This window comes from Neopelma chrysocephalum, unplaced genomic scaffold (genome assembly GCF_003984885.1).
Source record: "Neopelma chrysocephalum unplaced genomic scaffold, ASM398488v2 Primary Assembly neopelma1_75, whole genome shotgun sequence".
NCBI classification, from domain to species: domain Eukaryota; kingdom Metazoa; phylum Chordata; class Aves; order Passeriformes; family Pipridae; genus Neopelma; species Neopelma chrysocephalum.
Genome location: NW_020897736.1, coordinates 382,255 through 398,556, shown reverse-complemented (window position 1 = coordinate 398,556; position 16,302 = coordinate 382,255). Strand labels below are relative to the sequence as shown.

Genomic DNA, 16,302 nt, shown 5'->3' with positions numbered 1-16,302 from the left:
CATCACTAATTTACAAAAAATATGCTGTAATAAACAGCTGAATAAGCAGTGGTGTTCATTTTTTTCCTTCAGCCTTATTTACACATTTGAAAGACCTCTCAAGCAAAGGCTAGAGAACATGCAGATAATGCAAAAACTGATCTGCCCTACACAGCACACCCCATTTGCTTTTAGCAAGTCCCAAGGCTGAGCACAGTAATTGCAGAAATGAAAAATCACCACTTAAATTCAGCTCTAAGTCTGCAGCCATTCTTGAGTAACAGAAAAGGAGTGGTATAAATAGATCTGTGTGATGAAACATTAAGTGAAAAAAGGCAAATATGTTGTAACAACCGATCAAAACCTGAAGAATGTCAATAGCCAAGATCTCTTGACAGATACTCAGGTGCTACACTCACACTGCTGCCTGACACCACGAGGAACACACGACTATAAAGCACACAGGCCTGTATCCTTTGGTGGTTGTTTCAGAAACTGGTGACACATCCAGACTAGGTCTGGACAAAGTACTTTGGTATGGTAGTTGTTCAGCAATAGTGCAGAGACAAAGGATCAGGCAAGATCCCAGTTCACTGAAATAACTGTCCTACAGGGAAGAGACCTCGCCCAGGGAAACAATCACTTTTTACATCAGCAAAGGCTCTTCACCTCTCTGCTGAATGGGTCTCGCTGACAGATGGAGTTGTTAAAGACTTGAAGGGCTAGACATTAGTGTCACTCTGGTAGGTAATTATTTTAAAATCCATATAAACTTAGAAAAGTGTATCTTCAAGAGTTTATGAATTAAATATAAAGGCACTTTTTGGCAGTCAAGTGTGTATATATTTACTGCCTGAGGACAGGACATTAGTCAAAAGTACAACTGAGAGAGCTTAACAGTGACTCTAATTATGAATGGACTGAAGTAATTAAAAACATATGTTAGAGTGCTAAGAAACTGCTGACAAATGGGTCTTCAAGGGTCTGGTTCTTTGGGAAATAATTTTTCTCATGTGCATGCTTCATTGATTTAGTCATCTAATTTAAGGCAGTCCAAAACACCAAGTAAAAGTAAGCACTCAGAAAGTAATGCAGCAGCTGCATCCATACTGGTCAACTATCTCCAGTAATTGCCGCAATTGATTCAGTTTTCATTAATTTCACAATATTAAGGCTGGTATGTTCCTTAAATAAATTATCTGATGAGCAGGTGCAAATAATAGTATCATTAGCAACTAATGCTTTAAAAAGATCATGGTTTTACAACAAACAAAAGAGATAACTGCACAATAACTGAAAGGGTGTGAGATTTAACCATAGTCTTGATGCACTCAGCAACACAAACCCCCATCTCTAAGAAGCTAAAACTGCTGCAGTCAGAGCAGTAACACTGTTCCAGCTCCACGTGCAGCCTGCCATGGCTGCTTTGAGCAGAGTGTTTGTTATCTCCGGCCCAGGAACCCCGACTGTCTGTTTGCCACACGGGTACAGGATGCACAACAGGCTGTTTTGTAGTAGGTGTAGACACAGAGCCTGGCCTGAACCACCACGTTGCAGTTGTAGTATTTATCTTTGCAGTTCTCATCTGTGGAGGGAAAGGAAGAGACAAGGAACTGAAGAAAGAAGGAATGGAGCAACAAATAAGCAATCTCCTTTCTTTTTACCACGTAAAATCCCTTGGATCTGTATTTAAACATTCGTTCTCAGGTCAAAATAAGCTACCTATGCAAATAAGTCAGATTATTCAAGATTTTATACATTATAATAGAAAAATAAATAAACCATGGAAGAAATGTACCCATGCCCAGTTCCTCTGGCTTTTTGATGTAGTTATCTTAAAGTATATTGAATAATTCTCAACTGAAACTTGTTGTAGAACAAAACTGTTCCTAAATTATGTATCTTTCTTGCCTTTGCCATTCTCATTGCTATTAAAATCAAATCTGTAGGAGCTGAATGACTAATTCCAAAACCAAATTGTCTGTATGTGTATATTTAATATATATATATACAAGAAAACTGCTTAATTGCACTTAATGTCTTAGTTTAATGTTGTTGGTTCTTATAGAACTTGTTACCAAATATATATCATATGTGATCCTCTTTTTTTTTTTTAAGACTCTGCCAAGAGAAACCTTGGAGAATGCAAGGAGACAGCAGAAAAACAACCTTTATGTACCATTTTCACAGAAGCAGATCTCTCATATTCTCAGCAACTTCAAATGTAAGCCTGTTTCTTACACATTACTAGGAAAACATTTTAAATCAGAAACGAAAACCTACTTTTACAACACAGAAAAGAGCTGTATTTTGTGTAAAAATAAAACTCTGAACTCGATAAAGAAAATACACTGTTAAAACCTCTTCAAGACTACTAAATATTTTCTCCACTAGGTGGAGATCCATAGTTAAAGCAGAAGCTTCCTCTTCCTTACCTATTTCAGGGACACAATCCTGTGTGTTACAGGGCTCTTTCTCCTCGGGTTTCAGCTGTGGGTCACACTGAGAACTGGCTGCCATGTCATCGGACAGACACCGGACCTCCCGGACCCGAAATCCTCCCTCACACGATTTGGAACACTGAAACAATTAAGCTGAAGTTCATGAAGACAATATGAGATGTGTAAATACAGAAAGAAAAGAAAAGGGAACTTTGAAGCCAGATCCAGGCATCACTGTAGCCTTTTATCAACTTCACCACTAGAGTTTTCTATTTTCTATCTATGAAGCCCATAATATACAGGTGAAATTTTGGTAAAGATTCCAAAACGTTTTTGACCACAGGAGGAACAACTGGACAAGTAAACGTGGTGGACACTGCAACTGACAGTGAGCCAGGATAGTTCCCTTTCTGAATTTATTAGTTAGCTTCTTCTTTCTTTAATTAGCCTTCTTGTTCTCTGCTTATTTATACACATCTCCCAAATCTACTCTTTCCACATTGTTCCCATTTCCTACTTTAAGAACTCCCTGCACTGAACTTTACTACTTGACTGCACTGCCCTCCACTGCCCTTTTGCCATTTAATAATATACAAGCAGGAATAATTTTAATTGCCTTTTTTTCTGGCACTCAAGTATTTTTCACCTCCTGCAACACAATTTTACGAAGCATTATAGGTTTCTTTGAAGGAGCACAGAAATATTTTCTTTTGATGTCCAAAGTCTGTTATGAAGCCAGAGACTTTTGTACTTGCTTGTCATGGTATTTTTAAAGCCAATTATTACACATTTCTGCCCATACTGAAGCAAATTCCTTGTTGACTTCAAGAATTTCGTCTGAGTGAGGTCTTTGAGATTTGGTTCACTGTCCAGTTTGACCTAATGCTCACAAACTTAATTACATCTGGGTAATTTATAATGATTAAAACCTTAACAGCCCCAAACCAGTAAGAATGTTTCCTTTCTGACTTTTTTGGCATAATTATTTCTTTTTCTAACATTGCAGAAACAACTTATCACGATCATAAAATCAGACACTGTAGCAAACTGACCAAAGTGTTCTCAGTATTATATTCTTAGACTGCTCTTTCATCTTTAATACAACCTTTCGAAAGGGCAGCTCTGGGGCAGTAACAGAACACCTTTTTTTCTAGCATTACTCTTGTTACATGCCTATATAGAATACTGCAATTATTCCACATGCAGCAATAACAGCTTCAGTTCAGGTTTGTAGAGATCTTAAGCACTTAAAGTGGAACCAAGACACCCAACAGACTGCACACAAACCCAGCCATTTGATCCCCCTGACTGAGGGGAAAAATGCTGATTTTTTTCTGGTAAAAATCCAATAAGCTTTATTGGGTATAGGAAATGATGGAAAGACACATGAAACCAAAGCATTTTGTGGCACACTGGTCAGTGCAGCTGGTCCACTTTCAGGGGAGACTGAAGATACATTGAGTTCTACATTTTCTCTCAATAAAGTTCTAAGCATTACAGTGAAGAATTTACAGTAAAATATTATGGCAAAACTGACTTTAAAAACCAAATACATCCCTCATTCTTTATTAAATGCTCCTTAATTTTAATGAAATCAGAGATCTGAAAGGAACTTCTCAGTACACATTGTCTCATTATAAGGGGCAAACCAACTTTACAAAACAGGAAGTTTCTTCGAAGAAGAGATGAGTGATGGAAAGACAACTATGCAGCGTCTCCTTCTGGTCAAGATATTTCCTAACTTTCCTAAGCTCCACTGGATAAAAGGTTTACTTTCTTTTTAGTGTCATTCCTGTGCAAAATAAAGTCAATGTCATGATCAGTGGCTTTATGCAAATGGTGCTCTCTTTAGATATGAATGGAAAAAGCTGTATCAAACAAAATAGAGATAGAGGAAGGCATGAGAGACTTACTGTGCTCCACTCTGTATGAAACCACTTGGATCCACACGGTTTGAGGTAGCAGGATTGCTGGATGGGAGGTTTTTCCAAATAGGAACATTCATAGGGGTCCAAAACATCAAAATTACCTTCAGTTTTCCTAACACAAATGACTTCTCTCTGTTGAGTTCCACTGCCACATTCAGAAGAGCACTGTATCAGAAAACAAAAAACAAGGGGGGGAATTTGTTATCCTACTCATGTCCTTCAGCTTGCTTACAAAGTAACATCTTTATCCACACGTTTACTCCTGAACACACACCCTTACACACATATATACTGGCATTTTAAGTTAATATTCAAACAGAAAGATCTGGACACCTATCTAGACACTAACATCCAAAATCTATTTCCTCACTTTCATATGTTTTTTTCTCAGAAAAAATGAGCTTAACTATATCTTTCCTTCCATCACTGGCATATGACTTGAAGAGAAAGGAAAGGGCAAAGTATTCCTTAAGATTCTGCAGTAAGATTTTTATCTCTCAGAATCAGAATAGCAGCCTGGATAAACCTTGGGTTACTATTATTATTTGTATGCAGTACTAACAAAGCAGCCACTGGTCTCAGTTAAGTACCAGTACAAGAAAAAGCTGAAGGATATAGTAATGATTTAATTCATCAAGTGACTACTGACTGTGTCAGGTATTACATATTTAATTTTATAAAAATGTTTTTTCATTTTAAATCTTAAAAATGGCTACAGAAATTAAAAAGATACTTCTGTGAATTTTTATTCCATGTGGTACCACAGACTCAAAACATATTTCTAGTTATTTTATTGAATAAGACGTAGGACTCTAAGTATATTTTTGGAGAAATCTGAAAGTGTCGTTTCACCTGTAGCTACAAAAAAGAAACTGGTATTTATTTTTCTAATCAAAAGAGAAGCATAACTCACTTTCTCCATAAACTGCTTCTCGCTGAAGGAGGATTGTATGTACTGCACTGAACTTTTGAGGGTTATAAGGTTAGAGCACAGTTTTGGAGCTTTACAAAGCTCCACATTCTGTGTTATTCTTAAAGTGCCTTGATCTGCCAGGGTGTTATTTTCATGTTTGCAAGTATCTATGTGATGTAGTGTTGGTTCCAGTTCTGAAAAGCAAATTTGACTCACTTGGATTCTTACTGTCCACTTAAAGGTTAGGTACACACACAGTACTGTTCCTGGCACTTGTAAAAAGGCTTTTAGAAGATGATTCCAGCAACATACGGGTTTCTGTGTTGCAGAAAGGACTAGGATTTTCAGAAGGCTTTTTCTAGCCTAAACCAATCATATGTTAGCAGCAGTGGGGATTTTATTTATATTTTGAGTAGAATTTACAATCCCTTTACCAGGTTCCCACAAAAACCTTGAGCTGAACAAAGAACCTTAAGATAAATGCACCCAAATAAATGCAGAAGTACAGTAACTGCACTTTGTTTAACACCAGAAGACAGTGTGTGAACACCCAGCCTCAGCTCCAGCAGAGCAGCAGTGCTCCCTCCTGCTCTGCTCTGCTGACTCTTCATTTGGGTATTTAGAAGCCAGGATTTGATGCTGTCAGACACTGCTTTCAGATGACACACAGCAAAGACTCTGTACCTTTGGTGTGCACCGAACAATTCAATCTCATGCAAAGGAAGAAGGTGAATTAGCCTAAAAGACCAGGGAGGTTTGGATGCCTTTACTGAACACCTCTCCTGGGGCAGCAGAAATGGATCCAGAGCTCCCATTCCATCTGCTGGGGAGGTCTAAGTAACAAGCCTTGATTTCATCTGCCATTAGAACTGCAGATTGGTATTTTTGAAATGTGATTTTGTTATTCTCATACAATAGAAACAATTATCACTTACACTCAGAAGCATTAGCATAGCAGTAGCCCTGTAATCTCCACCTCAGCTGTACCAGTTTAATTTCCAGCTCCTTATCAGCTGGAAGGGTCTCAGAATCTGCAGGGCAGTGAGTTACCAGCCCAGCTCCAGCCAGGGCTGGCACCAGCAGTCTCAAGAGCTCTACAGGCTGTGCCAGAGCCCTCACAAAGGGGCAGAGATGCCCGGGCACAAGGTGACAGCTCCTGAAGGGCTACTGAGATGGGGATAAAGGGAAGAATTTACCTTGAGGAAAGAGCATCAGGATACAGGCCACTAACCAAATCTGGTTCTTTTGCCCGTTCTAACAGAGGTACAACAGTACTGAAGATAACTTTTGGGGTTAACCATTGGTTTTTGTCTTATTTACCTTGGAAATCCCATATACATATATATATATATGTATATATCTCCCTGCATGCATGCATGATCACAAAGGCTCTACTTTAAAAGATGCAAATCTGTTGCTTTAGTGTTCACCTGAATATGCTAAGCAGCATTCTGTTACCTTCCATTTTATAAATACACTGGGTCAGGAGGTGAAAAATAAAAAAAAAATGTACAGAGAAGAGAAGAACAAAATCTTATTTTCATCAAAATAAAAACAGCAGGTGTTGAAAATTATTGAACATCAACTCAGCAAAATACAGGAAAAAATAACCAAATATTCCACAGAGATGTAGAAATACCTTATGGCACACATCTTTATTGAACAAAAATACAACTTTTAAATTCAAATACCAGCAGAAAACCAGTAGGTATGTCAGATGCAGCACTTGGCTTACCTGTGTCCAGCCCCCAGCAAACCACTCCACTTTCCCAGCACAGGGTCCATTATTACAGGGGGTCGTTTCCGAGGGTCTGTTGTTGCCACAGCCTTCCAGAGGCAAACTGCTGACGTGGTTGGTCATGCAGAGCACGGAGCGCGTGCGGATCCCGGCCCCGCACTCGGCCGAGCACTGCGGGAAACACACAGCAGGTCACTGCCCTGCCCTCCACACTGCACAGTCACTGCCCTGCCCTCCACACTGCACAGTCACTGCTCTGCCCTCCACACTGCACAGTCACTGCTCTGCCCTCCACACTGCACAGTCACTGCCCTGCCCTCCACACCGCACAGTCACTGCCCTGCCCTCCACACTGCACAGCAGCACGAGGAGCAACAGGCACGAAAGTACATTAGGTTATGCAAAGTCACTTATTTTGACTTGTCATTCAGCTGTAGGAAATCGTCTCACGGTTCCATGCTTTTGGAAACACAAGCAGTACCTGTCTTCACAGTCAAAAATGAAAGGATCAGTTCAGAAAGAAATCTCTTGTTTTACAGCTTTGTAATAGCTTTCTTATTTTTCCTTCCTTCTTTCTGCCTGTGAATTCTTTCAGTTTTCATTTTATTAATCTTTTTGCATCTCAATTGATAGCTCTGAGAACAGGTAATTTTCATAAAGGGTTTTTCAGACAGCAGTCCTATTTCAGCCTTTGATTTGTTCTCTGAGTTTCTCCTCTGACCACTTCAAGCTGTCAGCCAGGTGGATCTCACACTGCTTGAAAGGGCAAAGAAGACTCTGAGGGCTGTGGCACTGGGAGTAAAATGACTGTATAGCACATCCTGGATGTTCCCCAAGTTGACAAAATATGACAGTACAATAGAGTAGAAAAACATAAATTTTTTTGACAGGTGGTTTCAAAAGACTCAGGTAAATCCTCAGCAATTAACTGTTAACTACCAGTAGTTTTTGTCTAACCTGTTTCAATTGTAAATTGTTAATTAGTCTTAGAAGAGGTGGCCATAGAATTTTAGGTACATTCAATCTTGCTTTTTAATGCTATGACTTTCCAGTAACTAACATTTACCTTTCTCAAAGTTTCACTGCTAAATTCTGAAAGCTTTTACTAAATAGTGATATGCAGAGTCTTATGTCACATATTCAGAGACTGTATGCATGTCATCCATAAATCATACAGGATAAATTCCGGTTTTGCCCTTAGAGTTTGCTCTTTTATCTACTGCAGCAGGAAATCTCTGATATTCCACTGTTCTAGGAGGCATCAAACTACTGACATTTAAAAAACAGAAATATGCCAAGGAAGTAAGAAATTCCTGTGTTAGACTGTTCTTTTGTTGCTTAATTCTTTCTTACTCTTTCCTTTCATGTCTAGACCATTAATATAAAGAAAAACCTATGTGCAGCTCACTGAAAGATATGTATATAATCTAATTACATAGAATTTAAACACAGCACTTATAACAGACATGCAAAGAAAACCATGAGTAAATATGCAATCTGTGGGAGAAAAGGATGCATTTGATTGCTATTTCAGATTTTATGTTTAACATACCATGAAATCAGGAGAAACTGCGTATTACTTCCACAATGAACACCACATTCCTTGTGGATGAATAGAACTCTGCACTGGAGCGCTTTTTAAACTTTATTAAATAAGAATGATTAAAAAAGCTGGTAATCAGACACAAAGTTGACCACAGCTTGATTTGGCTGCCACTGGTAATAGTGTCAGGGTTCACTTCCAGGAGCTCAACTCCAGGACAGCAGATGCCATGACAGCACCACTGTTAATAACGAGGGAACAGATACAGTCACTCATCTTCTCAAGAGGGACCAGTGACTGAAAGGACAATTGGCTGTAAACTGCTCCTTACTCACTGAGCAACACTGGCTGACCTGTGTGAAACATGCAGTCATGTTACATTTATTTCACAAATACAGAACAGAAAAATGTTTTTCCTATCAGCAAGTTGATTCCTTTCACAAAATGTTCAAACAGGATAGCAAAGTTTTACTGAAGTGGAATGCCTACAAAACTAAAGAAGTGATTCAACTCTTTAAAGCAAATTTTTTAACAAACAAAGTTCAGTTTTCAAGAACCTTGAAATTCAAGATTCTTCCTCCATCTGCAAGATCAAGTAATTAAGCTTTGCCTAAATGATGCCTGTAAGTAACATAATGAACCTTTTTTATTGGTGATTCTGTGAAAATATTCCACTTTTCACCCAGATATGTAAAACAGACCTACCTCCTCAGCAAACCAAAATTCATGGCTAAGGAGGCCTTTTCAAAGTAAAGTGGCAAAATCTTGAAAACACAAGAGTGATGTAAATGTGCCAGTAGTGATGACTTCCCTCTTTATATAAACTGAGACTGAACTACACCCATTCCAAACAGTCCCCTCTCAGGTAACGTGGCTTTGCTGAGCCCCACGACGGCCACCACTCAAAACACTGTGCAGAAACACATCTTGTGGCTGCTCAGCCTTCATCCCTGGCAAATATATTCCATTACATTAAGCACAGAGAACTAGACATATACTCTGTAAATACTTTTCTTATTTCTAACTAGTTTTCATTTGACAACCTAATTTGCTTTTCTGCTTTGCAAAGCAGAGCTGGGAACAAGTTTAGCCTATAAAGTCATCCAGAAAACCTCCACAGTCTTACCTTTTAAGTGATTATGTATGAACTAGGCTTACATATCAAATAACAAAGGAAATACCAAATGGGAAGGTATAGGGTTGTCCTACCCTCTGCTGCAATATTTTACTACAGATTAACTACCTTCTAAAAATTTACAAAGCAAACTTCAACCTGAGTGTTTCATGTTATGTATTTGTTTTTTATGTTTTTTTTTCTTCTTTTCAGTAAAAATCTTCTATGTGAAAGCCATGGATTTCCAAAGTGCAAGGCAGGGAGTAGGGAGAGTTTGAATAACGAATCCTCCCTTTGGTTTTCACAACTGACACACCCACTACTTTCAATTTGGTGCCATTGATTTGTTGCATTAATACATAGCAACTGCCATAACCTAACGTTGTGAAACATGAGGAACTTTCACAAGCTGCAACTTTATTCTGGTCCTATTATTAAAGATATTTTGTTTCACGGTCTTGTTTTAATTGGCACAAATTCCTCAGAACCCTCTGTCTGTGTTTTAAGGAGTCTGCCATTTTTCCTCTTCCTGAGGTCCTTCCCTCATGAGTTCAATTTCAGAAGCTTTCCATACCCATTAAAAACCTAAAAATAAAACCTCCTCATTCAGGGCTCTGATAGTTGTCAGAAAACAACTGAACAGCAGTCCAGGAAAATAAGGCTAGTTCCTTCAAACTTGGAAAACTGCAAGTGGAAGCCTGCATTTTTGTCAGAGCTACAAGACATGGGTATAGCAAAAAAATCCCCTTAAACAGTGCCAGCTGCCCGTCACCAAGGTGCCAGCCCTACTCATTACCCTCAAATGGGGCAACAGATCTCGGGAGAGTGGCAGCAAGAATTCTCCTGGACCTCGAGAGCCCTTTCACTCAGGTCTCAGCATCACTGCTGGCATTAATTAAATTTTTAAATAACAACCAATTGAGATTGAGTAAAACATTCCCATTTGTGTAAGATTTCTGTGTACCACACTTTAACCTTCACCATCTTAATTATTTCCCACAAGACAGTAAAGATTTTTACCAGTCATCCTCCTGATGCTACACTGCTGCAAAATATAAAAACGAAGATCTACGTTTCCAATACATTTATGAAACTCCTTAGCATTATTTGACCTACTCTGAGAAAATACATTTCAGAAGGGATTTTGGAGAGATTATGTAACCTTTGTTTTCCCAATAATAAACTCAGACTTGCGTTTCAGAAGCTCACTTCTGCCACAGTTCCAAGACTGGGGCAGATTTTCAAAGGATGTAAAACCACTGAGAGCTGCCTTGATTTCTTAAAAAATGAAAAAGAAAGGGGTGTGCTGTAGCAAGAAATATCCTCATGTATTGCCAAAGCATTTTCTGATACCGAGGTTTAAACTGTTCCCCTGTGAGTGCATCCATGCACACAGTAGGTGCTGGATCGGTCTCGCACTTCCATGGCAGCCTTCCAAGGGAACAAACATTTTGAAATACAGTCTTAGTCTTTCAGCTGGATCATGATTGCTTTTACACACACAGTTACTTTCTTTATATGCAGTAGGTTACACCATTGGTACTTACACAATACTGATGCTCTCAGGAGTAGTTAAGGTGAGGGAACAGAACAGACTTCCTCACTACTCTGGCTCATATAATAAATATTACTTGCCTTGAGAGCTGTAAGGACTTCTCAGGGCTTGAGTGCACCAAGATGTCTCATGGCTCAGAGCAGCCTCTCCTGGGGCCTCCACCCACACCCTGCTCATGGCCCAGGGTCTCCAGTCAACCTCAGCTCTGGTCCATCCTCAGAGATGTGCCTTTTCCCAGCCACAGCCTGGGTTTCAGTGATCCCTCACCCTTGGACTCACTTCCCAGCTCGACCCTGGCGCTGCCCCATTCCCACAGACCTGCCCCAGGATCCCTGGGCTGTGTGATCCCAGTGACTGTCACTGCACTGACTTCCAGCTTTGCCTTGGCCCTGCCTCATCCCTGTGGTGCTGCCTGGTAACCCGGCCCCTGGTTTGGCCCTGCCTGCCACTCGTGAGCCCGTCCTGCCAACCTCCCCTGTCCTGCCAACCTCCCCCCTCCTGCCAACCTCCCGGGGACACAGGGAAGGCTCCTCCTGCCCTGCAGGTTTGATCTGCTGATCTTCATGTGCAGCAGCTGAACTGTGGCACAGAGAGATCAGCTCTAGAGAAGGAAACACAAATCTCTGCAGGTCTTGGCCCCCCCTTCTATCACAACTCTCCCGGCTGCGTTTCATTGCACGTTATGAAGTGTGTTACATATTCATACATAAAGAATGCAAACCTTCTATTTCCATATGACTTCCACATGAAATCAATGAAAAGGGCTATTTTATCTTGTTTTGATTTTATACTGAAAACAAATAAACAGTGGTAATAAAAAATAATGAACTCTTGCACAAGCTCCATGGTAATTTTTTCCCCTGTTTTTTTTTCTTTTTTTTCCCCCAGGAAAAATAGTGAAAGAAGAGTGTAAGCTACAGTATTCATTGGTGGTTCCTCATCTGACTCTTCAGCAAACCCGCTCGAACATGTTAGGCAATGTTTTAGAATTGTGAGGAATAAAGCACTGATTTTTATGAAGTTCTCTTTTCACTACAGTTCTCTTATGGCAGATTATTACAGAAGCATTGCCATTACTCCTTTTAATGAAGAGTGAAATCCAGAGCATGTGTTTGGTTTGTTTTGATTATGTTCCCTGATGTGCAGCATTTTTTCTTTCTTCCCAAGGTTTTATTTTGGCCGCAGAATCTCATTAACATCTAAGAACTGTTTGTATTTTGGCTTCTTTTCTAAGTAGGCTGTAAACATAAAACGAGAAACAAATGAACAGAGGAGATGGCAATGAGGAATAAACAAAAACGCGAGAGGGGAATGCTCCAGTTGGAAGCTGCAAGGAAACACTGGTGAGCCTCCCATTGCTGTAAATCAGGAGAATGCAGTTTCCCACTTCTGACCCACAGGAGAAGTAAACTTTCCAGCAATTAGAGCTGTCAAAGGATCAGTCATGTGAAATGTTTGCAAGAATCTCATCTGCTCCCATCAATCCCATTCTGTTGCTGAGTTCAGTAAGGTTCACCAGATTTACTCTACTGATTAATGGATGCTGGTTGGTGGAGCTGTGCTGTTTTAATGCAGTGTGACATCTTTAGAGAATTAGCAGACAGGAAGCCATCTTTCTAAAAATGCACATAAAAATATCACAAAAGTTTGTCCAGACTCTCTACAGGCAAAAGAGGTTAAAGATCATGTAGAAGTCAAAGCCACGAAACTCAAGTTAATTCTCTTATTTATACTCAAGGTAGAGCAATAAATGTAAAGATGGGCACAGACAAATAAGATTGGTCTCACTTTACTACTACAGACTTTTAACTTGCAATCTTTCCGATTGAAATGGGTAAAAATGTCTATTTCTCTCAAGATTGAGCCTGGGGGATATCCACACATGGTCACAAACAAATGACAGAGTAGATACTTTTCAGAAAAGAAGTGTTTGTTTCCTAAGGACGAATTGTTTTCCCTCCTTCCTTTACATGTTTCACCATTGTGGCCACACATGTCATAAGCTTTGCAGGTAAGAGTGTGTGTGTAACACACACACAATGGACTTTGATACCTGTTTGTCAAAACAGCACAGATCAAGAACTGTATTGTTTCAGGAACATGGAGGGGTTTTTAATTACATATATAAAGAATCAGTGTGTGCAGAAACTGAATCCAAGAAGGTCGATGCCATGGGGGGAAACAGGTGGCCATAAAATACGTAAATACATTGTGGGAAAACAGGAGTGGAGAACATGGCAAGAAGGCAGCCAAGTGTTATTTACAGAGCAAAGCCACAAACAGACCACCCTGGGAAGGAAACACAACTCTTACACACAAATTTGTATGTGCTCTGCAGGGTTTTAAGTGCACTTAGGTTATATTGCCAAAGTTACATTTAGGGAAATTTAATGACATAATCTTCCAATTCAGAACCACAGAAACTATCAATGAAAATAAAGGTAACTAGCATGATTTTGTTCATCAATTAAAACTTTGGGTTTTCTTATTTTACTGAAACCTTGCAAAGTCTTTCCAGCATCCCTAAATTAGATCCCGCTCTATTTTTAAAACAGTGTTAAAGAATACCCTTGTCAAATTCTGCACAAATATGAACCACAGTTATCAAATCCTGAAATGTAACATCTGTTGGCAGCAAAGACAACTGTAATTTTTATGTTACTGTGATTTTTCTTGATGTTTCACTAATTAACCAAGGCTATATTGTAATGCCCCACGCATCACATAAATCTGGACACGGAGGTTTGATATATCCCTTGCTGAAAGAGAAAGTACATGTTTAACTGATCTCTGACAGCCTTCTGGAAATCTCTGCTTGCTGCATGTGCAACTGTACACGTGAAGTGTTTGCAAAGTGGGTTCAGGAAAGTAGACCAGGCCTCCTCTTAGGGCTGTAACCAAGTTTGAACTCAATCATTTCAAAGTTCCAAAGTTCTCAAAAGTTAGGATAAGTTCTTTTACCTCTTATTTCCAGCCACGGTTGAAATGTCGAAATACAATGGGAAAGACTGTTCTGTGGTATTTCCAGCTGGGACTTGAAGTAGGCATGTAATAAATCTCACAAAGAAGGTCTGTTCTTGTGAGATTTCCACCACAGTTTTGCAGACTCAAGAGGTTTGAACAAGCTTTTTTAAAGCATTTGAACTTTTGGCTGCTTATCTGAACCATTTGTGGCTGCCCATCGCTGATCTGTGCTTATTGCTGGAGTGTGGCTTGGCTTAAAGTACTTTTGAAAGAATTGTTTGGGGAAATTACACACGCGAAGTCCATACACCTGGGAATGCCCATTTCCATTCCATGACAGGATTCTCCTCTTGTCTTTCAATAGGAACACATTCCTCTACAAAGGAAGAGAGACTTCTGACCCTAAAAAACAGTCCTTTCGTGGCAAAATAAGAAAGCTAATGCCAAAGGCCTGACTTTGCAAAGCTACTGACTCCTCCTTTATTCCACTGACTCCCACTGGAATCACTGCCATGGGCACCTCTGAACACCCCAGTTATGAGGCACGTGTGAATCTTAGAAGATCCTGCATATCCCAGCTCAAATCTACTTTTTTTTCCTGAAATAAGCTGTTCCTTACATCCTCTTTGTGAATCCAAACCCACTGCTGGCAGAAGTGGTGGTGAACAATGCCAACTACAGTAGCAAGCATTTGGAAGAAATGAATCTGTACACTTATATAAACTGAGAAGGTAACAAAATCCATTCTTTGCTCTCTGGCCCTAAAATGTTTGTGGTAAGAAAAAAAACTCCAACATTTTCCACATTACCTGCTTCACTTCTATTCAACACATATAAATAAGCATAATAACATTCTACAGTTATGACCTTCAGGTCAAAAGCTGCTTCTAATTCTGCAGAAGGCAGAATATTAGTGTAGAAAAATGAAGAAAATGGTGCTAGAACCTTCACTGGAATGACTGTGCTTTGTGTGGTGGAACCAGCAGCTGATAGCAGCTGGGCCAGCTTTTTCAAGAAAGATGTCTTTGAGGTAGAATGCATTTTTCTTTCTTACTTGTAAAATATCACCAAAAAAAAATGGCACTGCCATTTCCCCTACAGCAAAATCTTTGCCCTTTGCACCAATACACCTACACTTCACCTGGTAACTTTCTGTCCATACTATGCCAGAGTGTAGACTGGAAAAAAAGTGACAACAGCACAGATTTATTAGTCTATATTTTTGTTTTCTTTATAAAATCTATTTGAGTTGTCTAGAGGCTGAAAATTTTGCAGGCCTTTAATTGTAACAAGAGTCTATCAGCCTTTTTAATTATGTGATTTAATTATCAGCTACCTGTTCTACTTGTGAAGTTCCCGTTCCATCTCTGCATCTAAACCACGTGCAAAATCTTCTGAGCACCCAAACCAATGCTCAGCCCACAAGCCCAACATTCCCGACATTCCCAGCTTTCAGAGGTACTGCCACGAAACCATCTAAACCATGGAATCTTTAAGTTATGGATGGAATCTTACAGCTTCAGTGAGAAATTACAATATTTGTCTGTCAAAAAAAAGGGAGATGCAACCAGGAGTTTACAGACTGAAGGCTCAACTTGTCTCCAGATGAAATGGACAGACAAGCACCCACCAGAGAGACCAAAATACCTGGTTTTTCTTAGCCATGTTGGTAAAGCCTGTTAATGACAGCACACAAATATCACCACTGAACAACAACTCTGAGCCCAGTCACAACACAAATTACCACAGGTTTTGTTGCTTTCATGCAGAGACTCACGGGAATAAAGAACCCCCCATGTTCACAAAGCACAAGAGCCTGAATCAAGCTTGCCTGTGTTTAGGAAGTTGTTCCCCTCTTTTCACAGCTAGAAGATAATTGTTTTATGGCTTGAACTTAAACCCAGACATCAGGCCTCAAATCTGCATCCCTTAAAAAAACCAGTGAATGAGTTTGAATTTTAGGAGTTTGAATCTTGAGTCTCAGGGCTAAGCAAGGCAGAATAATAAATCTCAGCACACTCAATATTTTGGGAAGTTCGGACTCAGAGCCAATTCTAAATCCAGATGTTTGGCCATATACCCACATGCCCTTTCTGTGCATTCTTGTATCTTAACACAAACTCGAGA

The 16,302-nt window shown here is 39.7% G+C and overlaps 1 protein-coding gene across 4 annotated transcripts in view; it reads right to left on the bottom strand.

Annotated features, from left to right (window-relative positions):
- Window positions 1-799: 799 nt before the first annotated feature.
- Window positions 800-16,302, bottom strand: part of THSD4 (thrombospondin type 1 domain containing 4) — a 260,249-nt gene continuing 244,746 nt past the window's right edge. For 3 of the 4 annotated variants that reach the window (XM_027688407.1, XM_027688408.1, XM_027688409.1), the window contains 4 exons: window positions 6,997-7,170; window positions 4,334-4,513; window positions 2,415-2,559; window positions 800-1,564 (listed from right to left, as the gene is read on the bottom strand). In XM_027688407.1, coding sequence (XP_027544208.1) covers window positions 1,422-1,564; window positions 2,415-2,559; window positions 4,334-4,513; window positions 6,997-7,170 — 642 coding nt within the window. In that variant the 3' untranslated portion in view covers window positions 800-1,421. Of the gene's footprint in view, window positions 1,565-2,414; window positions 2,574-4,333; window positions 4,514-6,996; window positions 7,171-16,302 lie in introns of all 4 variants that reach the window. The other variant, XR_003534995.1, reaches the window with a different exon arrangement.